Source organism: Hippoglossus stenolepis, chromosome 15 (genome assembly GCF_022539355.2).
Source record: "Hippoglossus stenolepis isolate QCI-W04-F060 chromosome 15, HSTE1.2, whole genome shotgun sequence".
In the NCBI taxonomy this organism is placed as follows: Eukaryota; Metazoa; Chordata; class Actinopteri; order Pleuronectiformes; family Pleuronectidae; genus Hippoglossus; species Hippoglossus stenolepis.
The window spans coordinates 18,439,186-18,461,555 of NC_061497.1; the positions used below are offsets into that span (position 1 = coordinate 18,439,186).

The 22,370-nt window shown below is 41.7% G+C and overlaps 1 protein-coding gene across 3 annotated transcripts in view; it reads left to right on the plus strand.

Annotated features, from left to right (window-relative positions):
- Positions 1-19,009, plus strand: part of LOC118121934 (replication protein A 70 kDa DNA-binding subunit) — a 32,674-nt gene extending 13,665 nt beyond the window's left edge. For all 3 annotated transcript variants that reach the window (XM_035178214.2, XM_035178216.2, XM_035178215.2), the window contains 7 exons: positions 2,774-2,910; positions 3,470-3,618; positions 5,329-5,458; positions 11,273-11,449; positions 11,640-11,747; positions 12,161-12,247; positions 18,339-19,009. In XM_035178214.2, coding sequence (XP_035034105.2) covers positions 2,774-2,910; positions 3,470-3,618; positions 5,329-5,458; positions 11,273-11,449; positions 11,640-11,747; positions 12,161-12,247; positions 18,339-18,476 — 926 coding nt within the window. In that variant the 3' untranslated portion in view covers positions 18,477-19,009. The remainder of the gene's footprint in view (positions 1-2,773; positions 2,911-3,469; positions 3,619-5,328; positions 5,459-11,272; positions 11,450-11,639; positions 11,748-12,160; positions 12,248-18,338) is intronic.
- Positions 19,010-22,370: the final 3,361 nt, after the last annotated feature.

Sequence of the window (22,370 nt, forward strand, 5' to 3'; positions counted from 1 at the left end):
CGTTAACATGGAGTAGGCAGGGTTTATTAGCTATACTGCAGGCAGCCACCAGGTGGTGATGGAGATGGTTTGTTGTCCATCTCTTTTAACAGTCTGTGATTTAAACATGTGTGTTATCGGCTGAACCATCTCTGCTCGGCCAATGTAGACACTTAAATACCATTGGTGAATATAAAAAAGACGCATAGACAGACACATGCCTGTCAGTTGTGAACCAGATGTCATGGAGGAATGCATTATGACTGGGTCGCTGGAGGGTTAATTCAGGCAGACAGTACAGAGTAGAGATAAAGAGAGGATGATGCTCATTCCACTGTTTTAGTTGGGGTGCCTGCCCTCTGTGCCTGACAGGTGGGTCTTATCTCTGCCACAGGTAAATTGGGACGGTCCATGTGTAGATTGGGGTTGAACGTAGTGATTCAACGATGTGCTGAATGTTATAAGTGATATGATGCACATGTCAGATAGTGGTGTCTCTGCAGGTGTGGCAATTAGGATGTAATTTGTTTTAAACTTTAGAATTTATTGTATTTTTAGAAACTGGTCTGTGTAGGTGATGTTTGTCTTTGCCAGTTACATTTTAATACTGATTTTTGGTACGGATACAAAACAACACGGATTTTAGATAACTTCCTTCTGAGAAATGCAAACATGCTATTTCTACAAAAGCCCATGTTTCTTCAACAACACAATCGAAACTGTCATAAGAAAGTGGCATCGTTTCTTTAATGTAATCAAACATGATCACAGATCTGAAGTCTGACATGGTACTTGACAGTTTCTAGTACTTGGTGTTCAAACACATTTCAGTCTGTACCCAACAGATAACAGGTTTTCAAAGCAAGATGAACACGTGCTAAAGAGAGTGAGAATGGGAGGAAGAAGTTCGGCTTAAAGGGGACGTTTCCTACCAAATCTTGTTTGGATGCAAATTATTGCTCTTCTGATTTTCCATGGGTTTGAAGCGGCACTTCTCACCACACCTATCAGCACAGGTCCATGTGGCCTCTTGTACCTGTGATCACACATCCAGATGGGATTGTTGAATTGCATAGTTGAATAGCTTTTTTTACTTCACTTGCATACGCTCATGAAAAACATACAGCAACTACTGGGTAGCAGCACATGGAGGGCTATTGGTTCGTTTAAGTGTTGGACATGCCATAATGGAGAACTTAATGGTCGAATCTACTGAGGTTTGAGCAGTAATATTACATGATTACATTAGCTCTGAGAAATACAGGGCAGCACAGCAGAGCATTACACAAGTTAAGGGATGCACTGAGCGGTTTACCTGGAGGAGTGTGTTTCCGTTGGTCGCAGAGGGGCAGCATTACATGTCCCGGGCATCATCTGTTGTCTCTCCCTTCACACACTCTCCACTCACTCTCTCCCCGCTCCTTTGTTAAATAGGGGATTATAACATGGTAATGAGAACTGTCAGCCTGTTCCTGTGGTGATAATGGAGTTCAGAGGTGGGTGACATCGTTTCAATCATAATGGAATTAAGGAGAGCTGGGAGAGTGCAGACAGAGCAAGGGAGGACTAGGAGGCGCGGGTTTAAAAAAAGGTTAGCAGACGGGAGGATGGAGTTCAGAGCATGACGGGTTTCAAAAGTCTATATTATAAATTCTGTCCAGTCATCTTATCCAATGCGTGGGCAGCTAGTCCTGACGGCATGAGATGTTCGACAGAAAATTAATCACCACAATTGTCATCATTGTTAAGCCATTTGAAAGTGCCCTGTGGCGTTTCTTTAGCTAGGATGAAGAAATCTAAGAACCTTCATAGACAGCAATATTCCTGACCCCCACTTTGGAATTTTTATTGATATGCGTTCTTTTTTAAACTTTCTTTACATACGATTTGAATGTGTATATATATGTCTCCTTTGTTTTCATGGGAACTATGTGAAAATCATATTTGTTAACTCTGCCAAGGAGGTTATATTTTTGCCCCTGTCCGTTTGTTTGTTTGTCGTTTGTCAGAAATACACAAAAAACTACTGAACGGATTCCCCCCAATGGGCCGGAAGATGGGACGGAAGATGGGCCATAAAAGACCCAATACAATTTTTGTGTGGATCGGGACAAAGGGGCGGATCCGGGAATAGTTTTTTATGACTTTTTCACAGACTTCCCAGCAAATTATTTATGGATCTTGAGGGGAAAAAATCTGGCATCTTTAGGGACTGATATTTATGAGTGCAGGCAATGTGGTGTGGCGTGATTGAATTTAAGGAGAGCGGTTGGCCTTGGCGGAGGTATGCGCTCTACTTAGTGCCATTCTATTTATACAAAAATGTGCTTTGGAAATTGATTTTCCTCGTTCTGATTATTAGTCATGGTGGTCCACCTCAGCAGTGACTGCTCCTCAGTGCAGTAATCCTGAATGAAGTGTTTAGGCCTTGAGCCTGACAGGAAACATGAATGAGGAATGAGTTTGTTTGTTGTGATCTGGAATATGGGCCTGGGTGTTAGCCAGCCTGTTATGACATTTATGTCAGTCTGCAGCAACTTGGCAATATCAAAGGGATGTCAATTCTCTGTCGGGTTAGATCTTTACTCCTCATCTTGTGATAATAATTCACATAATGTCGAAAATATCTAGGGGGCCTTTTTACTCTTGATACCATATATAGACATTTCAAAAGGCTCTGTTCACATAACACACTGTTTTATTATTTTTCTACTGTCTCTGAAATCATATTTGACTCCCTATATCCACGAGGAGTCATGGACAAACACCTCCTAATAATTGTCTCCGTCTTCAGATGTTATCGGTGTCTGTAAGAGTGCGGAGGATGTATGCCGGATCACCACGAAGACCAGCAGAGAAGTCTCCAAGAGGGCCCTCAGCCTAATAGACACAACGGGCAAAGTGGTGACAGTCACACTGTGGGGAAAGGAGGTAACAACTATAATCCTTCTATCTGTCTCCCTGCTCTCCCTCTGCATCCTGGGAGGGGTTTTTAATGTAAAAACATGTTGAGCAGACTGTAATTAATCGTGTGTTTATAAAGGTGTCCATGCGTGTATGTATCCGTGTCAGTGAACATGGCACAACGGTGTGTGTGCTCTTGCATGCAGAGTGGTTTGATTGTGTTTCTTGGGCCGTAAAATTTAGATCGGTCAAATCCTTCCTGTGACCTTCAGGAGTGTTTTGGACCGTGGTCCCTGATTTGAGACGAAGGGCTAAATAACCCTTGAATGTGCATGAAATGGTGCTATTCTTCTCTAAGCTCATTCAATCTGCAAGAGCTAATCCCTCCTCTTTGCTAAAATCCAAAAATGACTTTCAAATTAACTTGTAGGTTGTCCAATTATCAGAGCAAACTACACCACACATTACTTTCCAAGCTGCAGACATAGACCGAACATACAAGAGACAATAAAACAACTGCTTTTGCTGTCTCTTGTGTTCAGACTGTCTCTCCTCATTGACACAGTTTTTCTTTCTCTTTCTCCAGGCAGAGAAGTTTGACGGCAGCGAGCAGCCTGTGGTCGCTATCAAAGGGGCTCGCGTGTCTGATTTCGGAGGCAGATCTCTCTCTGCTTCGTTCAGCTCAACAGTCACGGTCAACCCAGACATGCCAGAGGCCTTTAGACTGAGGGCCTGGTGAGTCAGTGGTGTGCAGCGCTCACACAAACATGAACCCACTCAAAACACACATAGACATGTCTATACAGTGTTGTCATGCTGGCATGTACAGTGTGCATGGACACTTACCACAAGACATATGTGTAAACATAATGATATCACTGATAATAAACACTAAACCCACACACACTCACAATGACACTAATAAATAAACTTGAATGCAAAGCCCTGATGATCACGTGTCAGGAAACTGGTGGCGTGTGCCTCATCAGTCCCAGTGGGACTCTAGACAGGATTGGATGGTTTGAATAAAAGAAAAGCAGAACGCAGATATTTCTGGATTCTCGCTCTGAACTGGTTCAGTATGTGCGCAGAGAGACGCTGCACACGACGAGCCACATCAAACTGGATTCCAGTTCCTGTGGAGGGTTTTGAATTATGACTCATATGCTCATTAGGGCTGTTGCCAAGTCTGGCCACCGCTGAAAAGAATGGCCTTTTTCCCCCTTTTTATTACATGTGTGTGTGTGTATATTAGACTTCAGTGTGCATGTGATTGCCTCAGAGTTACACAGAAATCTTTTCTTATATAATTGAATGTAAAAACATGCTCACAGCTTCAGTGTGAATACAGTAAATAAAGGGGCATGCATCATGTACCTGAGGGCATTGTTGTGTTCAGTCTTTCACTCGTTAATGTCTGGTTCATTAATTTAGCTAATTGGTCCTTTCACAATATTGTCTGCCATTATTTTGCGTGTCTCCTGATGCGTTTCCGTCTGCCATAATCTACCTTTGAGGACAAGCAGTGAATGAATGACAATGATTGTTTTTCATGGGGAAACTCCTTTTGAACATTTAGACCTTCACGAAGAGTGTGACTCGAGCTCCTGTGGCGATGCGGTGCGTTGTGGGATTGTTTTGACCGGGCTCGCTCTTAATTGAAAGAAAGTGATGAAGTTGGATGATGCCTTGATTAGATTGTTCTGCTCGTCTAGAATACAGAGCAGGAGTCACACTGACGCATTAAGATTTTAAAGGGCATGTTTAAAAAGGTAGATAAATGAAGAGATGAAGTGGGCATACAAGAGCACAGATGGGTGAGTTTTGTTCCCCTCCTCTTTCCCCGAGTGTATATGGCCTGAAATATATTTCAAGATAAAAGGCTGATTGATGTGTGAAGGCATGTCGACAGCAGTCAGTGTATCAGATAAAAGAGATGGCAGAGTACAGATGCAGTGGCTGTAAATCAGTTCAGTCAGAGATTAAGGGGGAAATTCAGTCACGGCTGAAGATGGTTTCTTTAGATAGCAATAGACAAATACAGTGTCATGTGTAATACAACTCAGTATCTCCTTCAGAGGAAAACTCAAGGTGTATTAATACAACATACAGCATGTCTATATAAACAAACATAATTGCTTTTACAACCCCTTTTTTAAAAAAAAGATAGAATCACTCATTTACGACTAATATAAACAGTGTACCCTGTAATATAATAACCTCAGTATGAAGGATCATTATATCTGCTAGGTACGCTCTGTTTGTGTGTTTCTTTATGATTATCAACCCCTCCCTCTTGTATTTACTTATTTCTCTCTGTCTCCCTATACTTTAAATAATGTATGTCATAGTTCACATGTATGAATCTGTATGTTAGTTTTGATGCACAAGCGTGTTTGCGCATAACTTTATTTGCTTGTGTGCTCCGTGTGTGTTCCTGTGCAGGTACGACGAGGATGGCTTCGCTCTCAACAGCCAATCCCTGACCAGCACGTGGTCAGGGAGCAGCGGAATGAAGATCAACTGGAAAACACTGAGTGACGTGAAGGACGAAAGCATGGGACAAGGAGAGAAGGTACAGTGCACATAGGCCAACATGCAAACTGTACATACACATATCAGGGAATTCAACTAAAAAAGGTTTGTATAAGTGCAACCAAAAAACTGTCATGGCTGGACACAATTAGTTGTTGCACTTAAAGTTACAAGAAATCCTTATCCAGGTGGTAGAACGCGCATCCACTATTGTGTCAGCCGGTGGTTTGATTCCCAACTCCTCTAGTCCTTATACTGAAGCCCAAATTGCCCCTAAAGTGCCATTGTTGAATGTGAATATGAGTCTGTATTAGAAAGCGTTTTGTGTGGTCCATTAGACTAGAAAATGCGATATATAACGCAGTTCATTTATCATTTACCATTTGAAGATCAAGTAAGTGGTGGAAATTGCAAGCAATGAAGACATAATCTAAGGTTTTATGTCTTCATTTCACTCAATACATTCCATATATGTTTAGTATTTCTGTTTCATTGGCTCTTTTATTGCTCTGTGTAACTCAAGGTTTGATTTTTGAGTTTTAGATTGACTCAGCCTTTTGTGTTTGAGTCACAGAAAATGGAGATCTACAGTAGATCAATAAAACCACAAGGTGTGTAAGAACAAAAAAACGAAACCTTTTTATTTCTGCTGCAGTTTTAGTTGGATCACTGAGGCGACTCTACAAAAACTTTGGCTGGAAACTGATTTCGGTGTGAGTCAGTAAATCCCACCAAAAGTCACTCAGGCAGCTGGCTGCTGTTTAAAACAAGGAAGGGGAGAAACCACACACAGATGACATAATACCAGCACAGCCACGGCACAACAGAATTTGATGACAGGAAATCTTTCGGTGTTGTTGGACAAGCATGGTAAACACTGGGTTTTGGTGTCAGTCCCTCGGAATCAAAGGGTTAGAGCTTCACTGGTTTGAACCCACGTTTCACAGTCGCACCACAACAGCTCCTTCACATCGATGGTCTATGACTTTAAGAGTAAATCATCTTGAGTTCTTTCACTTACTTACTCTTACTATGTAGCCCTACATACAGTAATCAGCTCAATTACCTTCTAACACAGGCTCGTCAAGATGTATTTTGGAAAGAACCCTGAACTGGAAAGACTGTGAACTCACCGTTGTCGTGATCGGCCGCCGCTACTATTGAGCACTGTTTATTCAAATTGTATTATTATTGGACATTTTACAAATCGAACCAAATTCTACACTGCCATTCCTTCGGCCCTTAACAATACACACGCCAAGTTTGAAGCAGATAAGATGATTGGTTCTGGTGATATGCCTTCCACACACAAGCAGACAGATACCACAAAGTAGAACACTGACATCAGGTGTGCTTTAAACCCCCACTTCTGAACATCAGTAAACACAAATGTTAATTTATGTTTTGGGGCTTTTTTTAGTTGGTTTTGTTTTTTCAGCCCCACAGAGATCAGCCCGAAAGCCTCTTATTCAAACTATCGCAGATAATATTCTGTGAACAGACACAGGTTTAGTGATTTATAAGACTGACTGCTTCCTCGTCTCATTTCAATGTAAGCACTTAGACAAACACAAACCCACAGTCAGTCTTCCATTCACGGTAAACAGAGCAGCTCTCGGTTTTACTTTGCTATGACGTCGTGGATTAGTCTCATGATTCTAGCAATGTGAACATATTAGCTGAAATGAATGAACTGCCATCCGTGATTGGAGTAGCATGTGTAGAAGTATAACTGTTTAATTAGCTTTATTTTTTCGAGTAGTCTCCATCATTCCTCATATTTAATTAGAAGCCACATATGGGTAGCTCCTGTATCAATGTCATTTCTCATAAGAATTTCTAATTACGTGTTGGAGGTGGAGGAAGCCTGAGGGCATAACATTACCAGAAGGGATGTGGCGAGGGCTGAGAACGCGGTAGAGTGAGAAGGTGTAGAACAGCCAGGCAGAGCCACTTACACTGACAAAGCTGCGTCGAAGGATGGAAGGAAACAAGGCCACAGGAAGAACAAGTGTGCGGAGACAAAGAGAGACAAGTGTCAAGGGATGTTTAGGAGAAGGATATAAATTGGGTTGGAACACTTAACTGGCAGAAGTGAGGGAAGGAGATGAAAGGTGAGAATGTGTAAATAATTCAAGCTCTTATTTTTTTCCCTCTCTTTCCTTATTCTTTGTCTGCCTGTGCTCTGTTCCCCCAAACGCTTCTGTAATTGAACGCCTTTAAGGAGGACGTCTGTCACATACTCTCAGGCTGCTTTCGTTCTAATAATGAAATCCAAATCATTAGCTTCTACTTTGAAGCTATCTAATTTGACATTCCACCTGTTTGCCTCCATGTACTGTATGTGTGAGACTGGTGTGTACAAGCCACTTCTAATTAATGTAGCTGTGTGTGTGTGTGTGTGTGTGTGTGTTTGTGTGTTTGGGTTTTGGGACAAGCATTAAAGTTGGCATGTGCAGCCACGTCAATTATGTGAGGAAGATTTTCCCTTGGTTGCCCTTCCACATACAAATTTTAATTGCATTTAGGTGCCAGAAGGTGACACAGGAATTTTCTGTGATAAGAATGAAAACTATTCTCTCTCTGTGTGTGTGTGTGTGTGTGTGTGTGTGTGTGTGTGTGTGTGTGTGTGTGTGTGTGTGTGTGTGTGTGTGTGTGTGTGTGTGTGTGTGTGTGTGTGTGTGTGTGTGTGTGTGAGAATCTTTAGGTCGGTCGGCACACATACTTTTACGTTTGTGTGCCTGAGCGTTTTCTGTGTATCTGTTATTGCGTGCAGCGTTAGTCACGCTGTTCTTCTTGGTTCTCCACAGCATGCTTAAGGTTAAGACTTTGCCCCAAGGCGTCTGTGTACACACTGGAATTTAGAGGGAGAGGGAAAAACACACTCACAAGGAGAAGAGGAGAGATGATGGCAAGTGCAGGGGGGATTTATTTAGAGTGGTCTTGTTGTGATGGAAGAGCCACGGTCCAGATCCTGCCGACCTCCATCCTCATATTCTCGGAAGCATCTGCCAACATGACGAGCCGTGAACGAGCCTCGACTAAAGGCATCCTGTACTTTTCCTCCTGCCATGTCCACCCTCCCACCACCTTCCCCGCCCCTCGCCTTCCCACCTCTCCAGGCTCCCGGCGATCTCATCTGCCCAAGTCTGAAATGTGATGAGGCAGGCACATGGGCAGGAACATGGGAGCGGAGTGTTGAGGAGGAGAGGGCTATTGCTAACGGGAGAAATTCTCCTAATTAATAAAACCTTCTGAGTAAGTGTTTTTTTGGAAGGGGTGATCTTGCTGTGTGGCATGGGTACTGGGAAGATGGATGGATGGGTGGACAGATTATGATGCTGTGAGTCAGTGTTAGCTCGCGGGAAGAGAGTGTCAGAGAGCTCTAAGTCTGACTGACAGTCTCTGTAGAGGTCGTGGGGACGAAGGACTCATCATCAACCATCTCGCAGGGAAGGCAGAGAACACAATGGTCTTTTCACATTCAATGCTCTTACCGAACACTTCACACAAAGCGTGGGTTGTATAACGAAGGAGCAGCAATACTCAGTCAGTGTGTGTTTGTGTGAATTTGGCCTGTATCCTAAAGAGGGTCTTTGATGGACTCATTTAGGCCATCATTAGAAATGAGTCTGGCCCAGTTCGAGCTTGTAGTTGCTCTTGTTGAGAATGGATTTGAAAGCATTTATTTTTAATTCTGGCTGTAATTCCAACATCTTGTTTAAACTCTGGTTAAAGAAGGATTTCTTTCTGGTTTCTTACATTCAGTGTGCAGCACATGCACATGAATCGGTTTGTGCTTGCACTTGTGCATCTGTTTGAATCCACCTGTGTTTATTTGCATGTAGGCGTGTACACATGTATGTGCCTCTTCCAGATGAGACACAGTTCATCTACTTTGTGCATTCTTTATATTTATGGAAATCAAACGCTGTGCTTCTCCACAGGAAGAGAGAATATTTTTCCCCCAGAATTGGCATTTCTTTCCTTTTTAGCTGTTGATTTTACCAGTGTGAGCTCTGCCGCCTAAGGTGCTAATATCTGTTTAAATTACTGCAACATCGCTGCATTTTAATTTGATTCTGTTTGACTGTGTACATTTTAATTTAAATTCATAACTGAAAGAAGTTTGGCTCCTTGTATATGCATTGCAAATGTGTAAGTTTGGGTCTTTGCATATAAACTTGCATGTTAGACGTGTCTGTGTGTGCATTTACAACAATTTATGTATCTGTAAGGCAGAGAGATCCATCTCATCTTGCATCTATTATACATAGAATTCTCAAACTCTCCCTGCTTTTCTTTTTAAACTCATCCAAGATTGTTTGGAAGTCAAATAGAGATCTGTAAACAGCGTGCATCTACCAGCTGGACTGACGTTCTGGCAACAGTTTCGTGTATGATGCCAAGTTTGATCTGAGTTTATTTTTATTTTATTCAATGTTTCTCTCTCCACCCGAAGCAGCATATTCATTTTCTTGAAGTTTGTCCTGCCGGCACTAGAAGGAGAACTTTTGCGCCTCCTCAACTCTTACATGTTTGATGAGCTTTAGTTTTATCTTTGTTGCTAAGATTTAAAGATACAAATAATGATTATTCAAGAAAACTTAACATTCAAATGAGAAGAGACCATTTGATGAGGGCATGTTTCTTTTTATCGCTGTTTGCTAATGCTGCTGTTATATGTGTAATGGTTGTGATATCACAGATAGTATTCACATAAACCTTTCCTGTAGTGGCAGCATTATTTTTGTATTCTGTTGTTTTAGGCTGGTTGATCTGCAGTTGCACCCCAACAGGAAAGAGTTTGAAGTATTGTGAAGTTGGTCATTGTCCCTACGACTGTGTTGTGATTGTAACTCTTGTGCTGTGGACCAGTGATTACTCATTGTGTGCCTGTGCCACCTGGTATCTTGTTCATCTACCAAGATGCAGCCTCCTACATAACAAACACTTTGATGAGGTGTCTTTTTCCGGTTTATTCATTGTAGGCCTTTTAAAATTGCATCAGTGGTAGAGAAGTGTTGCAATGTCCAGTCTTCTTCTTCCAGCACACACATTAATCAAAAAGATCCACATCTTGATTTAAAATCAGACCAAGATCATTACTCAACCAGGACATTTTGACTTAAAACTTTATTTTTTAAATAAAGTTTTAAGTCAAAATGCTCTCAACAGAAAATAAGAGATAGTTTTGATTAATGTCAACAGTAAAGGGGCTCTGTCGTCATGAATATCACAATTTACAATAAGACATTTTTAGCTGAGAAATCCATTATCCAACATTTTCTGTTGCAAGGGCACTTTTGTAGCAATAACAGATAACGTCTGTTATTTGTTATGTGGGCTTGAACTTTTCATATGATTTACTTTTTTCACGTTGAATAGGCAACTAAACGCTGTTTTACTCAAGACTTTAAAAAATGAGTTGTTTGATTGGATTAAGGCAACGATCAGGCAGCTACAGGAGCAGCTAAAGTTGTCTTTATGATTTTAATATCTGCCAATATGACAAGCAACTACCAAAAGAGTCCAATGAGAAAGGCTACAAGTTAAACATGGAAAGAGATGATCACGATAAAAGGTACAGAGCGCAACACAAACATTTTCTGTAATTAAATGGTTGTGTTCAGGTTCATTTGGTTTGGAATATTCTCCCCGCATGTAACTTGATTTGCAGGTCTGATTTCTCCTCGGCACAATATTGTGTAAGGAGGCAGCACCTGCAAATTGACTATGGCCTCTTAGACGTTCAAATTGCAGCAGTTTGATGTGATTCGGCACCTTTTATTGATCTTTCCGCTCTATCCCCATAATTAGATTTCTTCCTCTTCCATTTCCTCTCTCCATTCAGGTAGACTACTTCAGCTGTGTGGCGACGCTGCTGTTCACTCGTAAGGACAGTTGTCTGTACCAGTCCTGTCCATCTGCAGACTGCAAGAAGAAGGTTATAGACCAACAGAACGGGATGTACCGCTGCGAGAAGTGTAACAAAGAGTTCCCCAACTTTAAATACAGACTCATACTCTCTGTAAGTGCAGAGCGCATACAGTGCACATCATTAATGCCTGTTTGACACACATACGGTGATGCTGACTGCGAGAAATACTGTATCTTCTGTTATCACACACACACACACACACACACACACACACACACACTCAAACATGCACATAAATAATCACTCTCCCCTTCATCATCCCTGTCTGTCTAACTCCTAGGCCAACTTGGCAGACTTCGGGGATAACCAGTGGGTGACATGCTTCCAGGAGACAGCCGAGGTCTTATTAGGTCACACTGCAGAAACACTGGGCGAGTTAAAAGACACAGTAAGACACACACACAGACACACACACTAGTCTCTCTATAGTTGTGAGGACACTCATTGGCATTCCCTAGCCCCTTAACCATCACAACTAAAAACCTAATTATAACCCTAAAATCAACCCTTTGCATTTGTGAGGACCAGCGAAAATGTACTCGCTTTAAAATGTCATCATAATGAGCACAGACACACACATGCATAGTTCTGCATGAATTAGTTTGTTTATGTCTGACAAGAAAACTCCCTTCAACATTTTTCCAGGAGGTCTTTAACAGATTACTGCTGTGTGTGTGTGTGTGTGTGTGTGTGTGTGTGTGTGTGTGTGTGTGTGTGTGTGTGTGTGTGTGTGTGTGTGTGTGTGTGTGTGTGTGTGTGTGTGTGTGTGTGTGTGTGTGTGTGTGTGTGTGTGTTCCTAAGGACGAGACGGCCTTTGATGAAGTCTTCCAGAAAGCCAGCTTCACGAAGCACATCTTTAAAAGCAGAGTCAAGCTTGAGACGTACAATGTAAGTAACTATTAACGGGAGCACACAATAGAATTTGATACAATGTGATGCAATTTAGTTTCCCAGAAATAATTGGATATAATGACATATGATTGCAAGAGTCTGATGTTTATCAACCAAACAGGACTCTGTTGCTTGCAGTGTTACAGATTTTGTGTTTTGATCTAAAGAACGTTGGGATCAGCAGCAGCCTTTAGGATGAACTGGTGTCAGACCAGGGTGTGAGGGATGTTTTGTGACTTGAGGTTGTACAAGGAACCTGCTTGATTAAACACTTCACAGTGAATACTACAGTTGAAAAAGTGAAAATTTCCCCCCGGTGGTAAACGTTGGTACATTGCAGTGTTGTGTTTTAATTAATTAGTTGTATGCCGTCCGGGAATTCATATCAACAAGACCGATCATCAGTTGTAATCTTCCGCTGAACTTCGGTCCCAAGAAGGTAAAGCCACAAAACAAGATGCAGGATTGTAATGTAATGACAACACCCTGTCAGTCACACAACATGAATCCAAAATCATTTTAATTAGCTTCACAATGACAAGGGAGTTGTTGCGTAGCCAGTGTACTTTGGATACTAAAACAAATACAGCTGTGGATTCATTTCTCTTAATTAGGCGCTAATTAGCATTTAGCTATTGTCTGTCGAAGCCTAATTAACTTAATTATTCAGAAACTAATTTGCTACGGAGGGAAGATGCTCTCGGTCTGAGAGGAATGATTGAGATGTAGGATGAGCGCTGAATGGTCTGTGTCCTGGCCGCAGGAGAACCTGCGAGAGATGCTGTGCAGAGTTCACCAGACATTCTTCACGGTCTGGAAAACAACATCTTCTTCAAGGAATCTCTCAAAGTCCAGGCAAAATATTGCCATTCAGTCTTTACACACTCGAGTGCACATTTATGCAAGTCTAATTTTACATACAAGTGATATGTTTGGCAATGAAGAGTAATCTTACCAACTGAAGTAAAATGAGCTTGACTGTCTGTTTACAGCAAATGTCAATGCTCCACTGCTACAGACCAACTAGCAAGAGGAAAGCCCGAAGCCCTTCTGGCAGACGCTGGAGGCTGCATTTTTCATTACAGCCCACAATACAGACATGTCGGGCAAAACAAACAACATACTGATATTTATTTTTCTGAGATCACAGTCTTACCAGAAGTGGAGCTCACGATACAGCTTGTCCGCAGGGCTGCATTACAGGGAGAGTCATGGGGTCATTTAAAACAAATAGTTGGGAGCCCCAATGTTCTTGGTAAATTGTCCTTTGAGGAACATGAGTACACAGCAAATTTAATACAGCGTGAACATATAGACTGACAGTCATCACAATCCAGAGGCCCCACCCGGCAAATAATGGGAATAGAAAATAGTGTTACAGCGGCAGTTTGAAGGATTGTTATGCAGCTTTTTCTCATTTAAAAACAAGAGTTTAGGCACCTCTGGGTAAATGACATATTTTGCCAATTTGTGAAGTCAAAAAGGTAAATACATCACCTGCAGCAGCAAGTTAGCATGAGCCTTTCTTCACACTGTTACTTTAGATTTCAGAAAAACTAATGATTTGGTAATAGTGGCACGTGCATCAGTTTGAGCTTATCCTCCTTATAGAAGACTCCGAACTAAATCATCTAGTTAGGCCTTAATTGACTCATTAAGACTTGTAGGGTGGACCAAGAATTGTCATTAGGAGATGTCAGCTATTGGCATTTCCAGAGCCCATAAAGTCTTCAAACCTTGTGGCAGCGCTCGACAGCCATGGACCCCTCCGAGCAGCCGGCTGAGGATCTGAAGATGAAGCTAAATGATGCCTGCAAAGCAAAGGAGGTCATAAAAGAAGATATCAGAGCTCTTACAGCTTGAAATTTCCACAGTCTGGAATGTCATTAAGAAATGACAGTAGAGGGGAGTGATGAAAGTTAAAACGAGATCTTGAAGACCACACACTGAAAACTCACTTCACATGTCAACAAATCATCAAATGTGTAGTTTCTCAGAAGTGCCCAGACATTTGCTACAACTGTATTATGTTCTAGTTGCTTAATTAATTAACTTTCATGAATGTATTTTTGTACAGAAGAAACTGGCAAGAATTTAAAACCCAATAAAATCACAGCCGCAACAATGTTAAATTGATAAATACAGTATTCCACAATGTAGATACAATGTGCTCTGAGCACCAGGGAAGTATGCAATATTTATTTTCTGTGGTTGTTAGTCAAAGTTTACATTTTTATTTCAAAGCTTATGATTGGAAATGATGAGTCGGCCTCAATATGTCTCAATACGTCCTTCTACCTCAGTTCTTGCTCACAGAAAAGATCATCCACTTGGGTTTTCAAAAAAAACAAACAATATAATGAAATCTTTGAAATAACAGGTCACATGACATGGAAAAATAAATTAAACTAGTTTTAATCCTGTTTTAATTGTGAATTTATCTCTTGATTTAAAAAAACTAAAAAAAAAACTAGTATTGTAGTATTTTTACATCAAATCTCTCTTTTCTCGCGCTGTAAAACTGTTTCAACTGTGTGATACCTCAGAGGCGTTTACTCATTCTGTGAATTTTTTACCACCTCCCCCCCATGACTATAAAATCTGCACGTTACTGACCTGCACACAGAGACTCTCACTGTCTGATTCATGTGTTGAATCCGCAGGCGAGGGTGAAGGTGGTGGTGAGAAGTCGGAGCAACAGAGAGCACGCTGTGATCATGACTTTCCGTGTTAAGATGCTTTTTACTGTCGACTCTGATGCACGGGCCAGATTCTGTTCTATTGGCTTCTGTAAACACTGATCAAAACCAATTCTTGCCACTCGTGTTTTAATGGAAAATATAGAAATATGTGGAATCAAATAGCATCATTAGGATCTTTAAAGAGACAAACTTTTTCAGTGGGACACAGAAAGAACTATGCTTAGGATCATATTTTTTGTGTGAACTTTAATAAGTGGAAGTTAGGAGCAGTGAAGATAAAACTTGCACAACAATGCACTCAAATCTCTAAAGGCTTTTTCTTCTGTCAACTGTTAATATGAAAACACAGATGCCTTCAGCTGAGTGTTGTGCAGCTGGTGATTCCGGTGCAGCCGCAGTCTTCGTCTCTTCTCTCGACTTAATTTTGAGTTTTTAAAAAGCATTATTTCCACTCCAGTTAAAGACAGAAGGGTTTTATGGTGATGTGCTGTATTTTGATTAAAACGTGTTGCACAGAAACAGTCAAGAGGTAAGAAAACAGATTAAGAACAAGATAATACAGCAAAATAATACAAAACTGCATTCAAGCGGCTGCATTCTTTACATCACTCAGGCCATATAGAGGATTAATGCATCGTCCAAATAAGTGTGCAAACATCCAGTTCTGTGTAAAACTCTTAGGCACCGAAAGTAAAGTGTAGATACAATAACACCATGGAAAGTTTTAATTAACCCTCCAACACAGTGCAGTGAAAAGAACAAAATAAATCACATCAATAATTAATGCTGAGTTTAGGAGGCAGGCAAATGTACATATATAGATCAACAGCTGTTGTCTGCGGAATGGAATCGAATGTGTCTGTGAAAAATAACTGTGTGTGTGTGTGTGTGTGTGTGTGTGTGTGTGTGTGTGTGTGTGTGTGTGTGTGTGTGTGTGTGTGTGTGTGTGTGTGTGTGTGTGTGTGTGTGTGTGTGTGTGTGTGTGAGAGAGAGAAAACTCTGTCTGAAGTGAATGAATTGATTTTGTCTCAGTGAATACATTAGTAGAGGGCACCATCTTTTTCCTGACTCATGTTCACAGACAGGCCATTGAGTCCCACACAGTGACACCTAATGCACTCACTTTATATCATCAACAAACCGCACGAATCCAGGTCCGTCCACCGTCCCCCAGCATGAGAGAAATGCAAGTGACTCATGTCTCTCTACATGGCTCAAGGTGAAAACTTCCTGTGCAGATAGATAATGAAGAAGCTGTCGTTCAAATCATTTATGTAACTGACACCGTTTATGGCCTGGATGTTCAGTTACGACGTTTAGCACGTTAGCACCCTGACGTTTGGTCATGAGCACGAAACACAGGCTCCAGAGAGGCTCATGGGAATGTGTTCTACAAAGTTCGGACCTGATGATGGGGCTAAAAAGTGATGAAAGGTAATTGCAATGTGTCCTGAGTTGTTGAGACGTTATGGTGACGCTACAGGAAATGTCTGCAGGTCATCTGGAAACCATGGATGTCTTCAGTATAATGTAATGGCAGTCCATGGGGTGATCCATCTCGTGAATGTTCAGATATATTGGATCATCTGATAAAACATTTCACACAGCACGTTGGTGGTTTTAACTGTTGCCAGAAAGGTTCTCGGGCTGGGTTTGCCTGTGTGGAGCGTGAATGGTTCTTTGTGTGTGTGTTTGTGTTTGTGTGTGTGTGTGTGTTGGCCCTGTGATACGCTGGCGACCTGTACAGGCTGCACCCCGCTTCTCACCCAACAGTCGGGATTGGCTCCAGCTCCCCCTGTGACCCTCAAAGAATAAACCGTATAGATCCTGGATGGATGAAAAGTTGAGAGATCACCAAAGTCCGTAGGATTCATCCTCTGGGGACCATTTATCTTACATCATGCACATCTATCCAGTAGTTGTTGAGATTCTTCAGTCAGGACCACAAGCTGAACGTTTGTTTTTAAATGTTCTGTAATACTTGCTACTATTTACTACTTCATTATCAAAACTTCTCAGCAGGTTTCCTGTGTTTAATATGACTCTTCAGCGTGTGTGTTGGCTATTTGTTTCCAGTGTGTGAAGGTGTTCGTCTCCATCTTCTGTTTGTGAACCAGCATCTGTAGAAGTTGTGTTATTCTTCAGGGAACAACCCCACCCAACCTCACCCCACTATCAGAAATCGAGTTGGAGAATAGGGGTGAATGTCAGGCCACTGAATAATCTTTTCTGATGTGGGCTGGTGTGGAATATTAATCCATTAAATGAACAGTCCCTCAGCCAGTATCCTTTGGGGGAAACCATTAGATTTAAATATGTTTTCACCTCTTGTCAAGTGGAGCCTTTGTCGTGACAGCCACGTGTATTGTTTAATTTGCCTGATATCCTGAGTTAAATGCAAATTGTAAAATACTAACAGAGGTGTTGAATCACATATGAGATAATGGGAAAGTGTCAACTCTTTGATGCTGACTATGCCGACTGAATTGCTAATTGATTAATTAATCGTCTCGGGATTAATCCCGCTCATAGCAAGAGCGATTAGAATGGAAATGAGTTGATGGCTCTATGTCTTAATCATAAACCTCTGCACTGTTTGATGATACGCTGACTATTACTGGATGAGACTGAAATGTGTAGCCTGAGCTTTCTCTTAGGCATCTGTCATTAGTGGTGCTTTTTATCCTTGAAACAATAACAACAATAATCTGGAACAATTCAAAATAGACCAAATTTGTATCTCTACTTACCTCGGCAGTTAAAGTCACGTTAAACTGAATTTTATGGGGGGGAAACAACCTGGTTCTCCAGTCAGGGACCAGCTTGAAACCAGGTGGTCGAAGTAATGTATACTTCAGATTTGTCACTCTGAATACAAAAGCTCAATTGGCTGATAAGAGTCTGAGATGAGGGAACATGTACTGAAATGAGTCTGCATGCTGAACTCTGCAGGGTTTTGCTCTTGCTGCCTCTGAGAGATGAATATACGTCCTGGAGTTCAGTCGGAGTGGTATTGCCCATCTCATCATATGTGTGATCCAGCTTTCTCATCCCTGGTAGAGATGAAAAACAAGAGAAAGGGCCGCACCCCTCTGTGGAGTCAGACCATTTATTATTACTGTTTTATCCCCATTTATTTCATCTTATTCATTTTACTGTTCTTTTTGCCTTGTCTGGTTTGATGTTCCTTTCTAAATCACTTAGTAACATTTAAAATAAAAGTAAAAATAAGAAGTTTATAATTAGTATCATTATTTCTATCACTATGAGTTGTTATTATTTGTTTGGTCAACCCCTCCAATAGCAGAATTTGTAAGAAAAAGTATTTTTTATCAGACGTTGCTGCTGCTCTTTGAATCCACACTAAACGTTTCTTCCCTCCTCAGGACGAGAGTCGAGTCAAGGTAACCGTCATTGAAGTCCAGCCGCTGGACCACAGGGAATACAGCAGGAGACTCCTCAGCAACATCCGCACATTGTCCAGCTGTACTCGGGACGAGTCTTTCCAAACGGCTGCGTGGTAATTAAACCCGTCTCCGGCCGACCTCTGGTGTGTCAGACGTCTTCCTCCAGCGAGATAACGGCGTATCTGACAGAGGCGGCAGAGGGCGGACGGTGATTCACCAAAACAAATGGCAGCCAAACAAAAGACTGTTATTTAGTTGTTCGCTTCCTTCAACAGTTTGGAAACATTGGAAATTGCTTTAACCTTTTTTAATTCATTGACATTTTAAGAGAGAGGTTTGACTTTTATAATAGAAGTGACTTTTAAACTGTCTGTATTTTTATGTCTTTTAATCAATGCACGAAAATCAACGCTTTTTTATTTTACAAGTTCAATAATGGTCAGTGTCCGGGAAGTGAGACAGGTACGATTTATTTGTGTGGTTTTTAAAAATGAAGACGTGGCTCAAGTGTGTGGAAGATGTTTGCATTTGTTTGAACTGTTTTCACTGTGTCCTATTAATGGGATTCTTTGTTATTTCAAAAAAAAAAGTTTGGTTTGCTGTTTGCACTTTAACGAAGGGATGATTATAAAAATGTTCTTAACACCAAATCATGGCTCATATTTATCTTTTGTTTAAATGAACTTACTGCTGCTGATGTCTCTGCTTCAGCTGTGTGTCTCTGTGACTTGTGTAGACTGGACTCTGGATCACCAGCAGGGTGTGGACAGGCCGGCAGGTTCGTTAGAGCTCATTTTTATTTGGTTTTATTTTATTTTTTCACAAAACCTAATATATTAATCGTATTGGGACAGGAAGAGGCTTTGAACAATTAAGAAAATAAGTGTTACAGAACAATATAATAGTTATAAAACGTCTCGGATATATTGTCCCTACAGATTTTACCTTCATATTTTTCATTGTTAATCATCTAGTGTGGACCCAAAAGCTCTTAAAAAGACTTAATAAAGTGTTTCACTGCTCTCAAAGCGGATTTACACTGAACGTCTTTAAAATTAAACGTGTGTATCACATTTCAAACTGCTCCGTGTTCCCTGTGAGCACACATCCAGACACTGGAAAAGCAAGGACGGTGCTTTGGTGGCACTTCTCTCCGCCAAGGTGTGGCTCAAGGGCACGACGCTGATTTATGTTGGCAGCGGGCCGCCTGCTCCCCTCACTCCGAGCATCATCAGTAGCATCTCCTGCCTGCTGCCTGCCATGCTGTGTGAGGAGGTTTGGGAGATTAAACACACACACACACATGATCTTTTCATCCCGGTGTCACCTTTCCCTCCGGTTTTTCCATCATTTCTCTCCAACTCTTGCTTTTGTAGCTGTAGCCTCTATAAACGTCTCCAAACCCAGAAATGAAGCCAAAAATATTCCGGATAGAAACGCTGCCATTTTGTGCTGACAAAGTCATTTCCAGACTTTGCAGTGTTGTGGTGCTGTCGATACACAAGCTCCACCCATATCATGAGTCGGTCTCAGCTGTCAATCATGACATTTCACGCTGCTTTTATAGCATCAAATAACGAATTAAACACTTAGACACCTTAATGGCCCATGTCCTATCCACTAATATGTAGGAGAATGGGTTTATTCTAACACTGCAGCCAACCACCAGGGGGCGATGGAGACACCTTGCCTTCACTTGTGATGTTTGAATCCTCTGAACAATCCTAAATGCACGTTCTCCCCGCGTTTGCGTGTTTTCTCCAGGTATCGGCTGGTTGCATGACTCGTGTGTCACTGATGAACAAACACACAACATGTGAAGTGACACCCCCGCTTCAGATTTGCTTTACTCCCCCAACCCTGGGTCAAACCTCAAATGGGGACATTTATAATTTTTGCAGCGAAAGCAGATGAAGCGACTCTGTTCAGTTCTGCAAATCTACACCAGAGTCCATGAGATCAGAAAGTAATTTCCAACTTAAAGCCTCACTGGTGATTGAGACTTAAGATGGAGACCCGTCAGTCTGCATCCCCAGCCAGCCCCAAGGCATTATGGGACGGAGGAGGACACACTGAACAGATAAAGAGAAATATATATATATATTTTTTTTTTTTTGCATTATCCTTGGAGAACCTTATCTGAATGTGACGTGCTGAGCAGCGGTGGACTGAATCACTGGTGAGGTTGTCATATCTTCTTTCTGTGAATGCAGGACCTTCAGTCTGGTGAATGTACCGTTTGTCTCTATCTGTGTGTGATGCAACAAGGACGACAAATGGAAATGAGCGGAGGTTATCGGCGAGGTCGCGCTCCTGATCACAGTCTATCTGTCGGCAGTCTTATCGGAGAACGCGCTGGAGTTCGGTCGAGCTCTCGTCCACGTGTGTGTGTGAGAGAGACAGACTTTCCCGTCTCAAGACCCCCACACATGTAAAACCTAGAGACTGTGATGTTAGACCAAGACCTGGAACCATCAGTTATCCAACATCACCTTTATTTAGTCATAACATTTGCTTTTCATCCAGATACTGTGCGCATTCAAATAACCTTTGCTTACAATATAAAGAAAGAAACCGTTATTTCAGTAGGTTATAAATTGGGATTAAAAAGGTCAAATGCTCCTCTAACCCGAATACGTGATCAACAGTGTTGAAAAGAGATTTGATCAGAATGTAGAGTTGAGAACGTCTGTGGAGGACAACAGAGATCACGATGTCAAATGTGGACAAACCACTGTGCCACTGACGTCTTCAACCCATTGCAATCACTCATTCAGCAACTGTCTTTCTGCAGGAAAATGTACGTTTGTCTCGTGGTGTTTATTTGCCTCATTTGTGGTTTTAATTATTGCATAAATGTTAAGAGTTTATTTCTAAAGTTTCGAAAGACTCGTATGACCGGCCTCACTCTCCTCAACCCTGGATCATACACACCCTCCCAGTTTGGCTGTCGATTTGAGCTGCAAGGAGATTTCCCACCTCTCCCTTTGGTTGTCAGCTCCTCTGCTGCTCTGCGTCAGTGTTGCTGCCTGTCAGTCGATTCAGCCCCCCCCCACCACCACCACCTCCCAGCCTCCACCTGCAGGCTCCGACAGGGGGGTTAAAGATATTTGCTCATCACTCCCATTATATTGATGTTTATCTGTCTTATCTAAGGGAAGTGATGAGGTCGGTGCCTGGAAGCTAAACTCTTAACTGACTTAACTCTTAACATGCTGCTGTAATCAACATTTTAAAGAGTTGTGGTTGCATTGTGGGTAATGTGTCGTTATAACTTGGTTTTGGCTCGATCATCTCTTCTCATCTGACTTTTTTAATCTGTCTCTGTAGTTGTAATCCCTGCTGTTTGAAAACTTCTCTCAGTTATTACAGACATGTCTGAATTACATGTGACCCCCCCGACCCGTCCGTTCAGCTCCACGATGTCCGGTCCACTGCTCGTGCATCGGAGGAGGATGATGGCACGAAGAGTTCCTTGGGAAAAGTTTGCATATTTGCATGATGGATTAGAAATAATTGAGGTTTCGGGGCTCAGAAATTTCTCATTTGAGTTCCATATGAACTAATGCATGTAAAAGTAATAAGACCAGCGGGAACCCAACCCCTTCATGGAGGCTGCGGACGCTGTCGTGGTATATTTAGCCATGTGCTCAGAAAATAACTAATATGGTGCCGTTTGGTTCCCGTTGTAATTAACTTCACTTGTGTTGCTGCTCAGTCGACTCTCTGGGTTAAACACAGGAAGTTGATTGTGATTTTCTCCATCTCCTGAGACCTGGGGTTTGAGTGGCAATAAGTGGCCGTGTAATGATTTCCCTCGTACGTTTTCTTATTAAATTTCACACAAATCTACACGTGAATTTAAAGCACTCGTCATTAATGAACATTAGCATCTGAGATGGAAGTGTACTGAGGGTCCTCTGCGGCGAGGGAATGTAAATTAACACAGTGAGAAATGTCTGTGAACATTAGTGGAAGAGTGTTTGAGTCGCTGCTGACGCAGATGCAGAC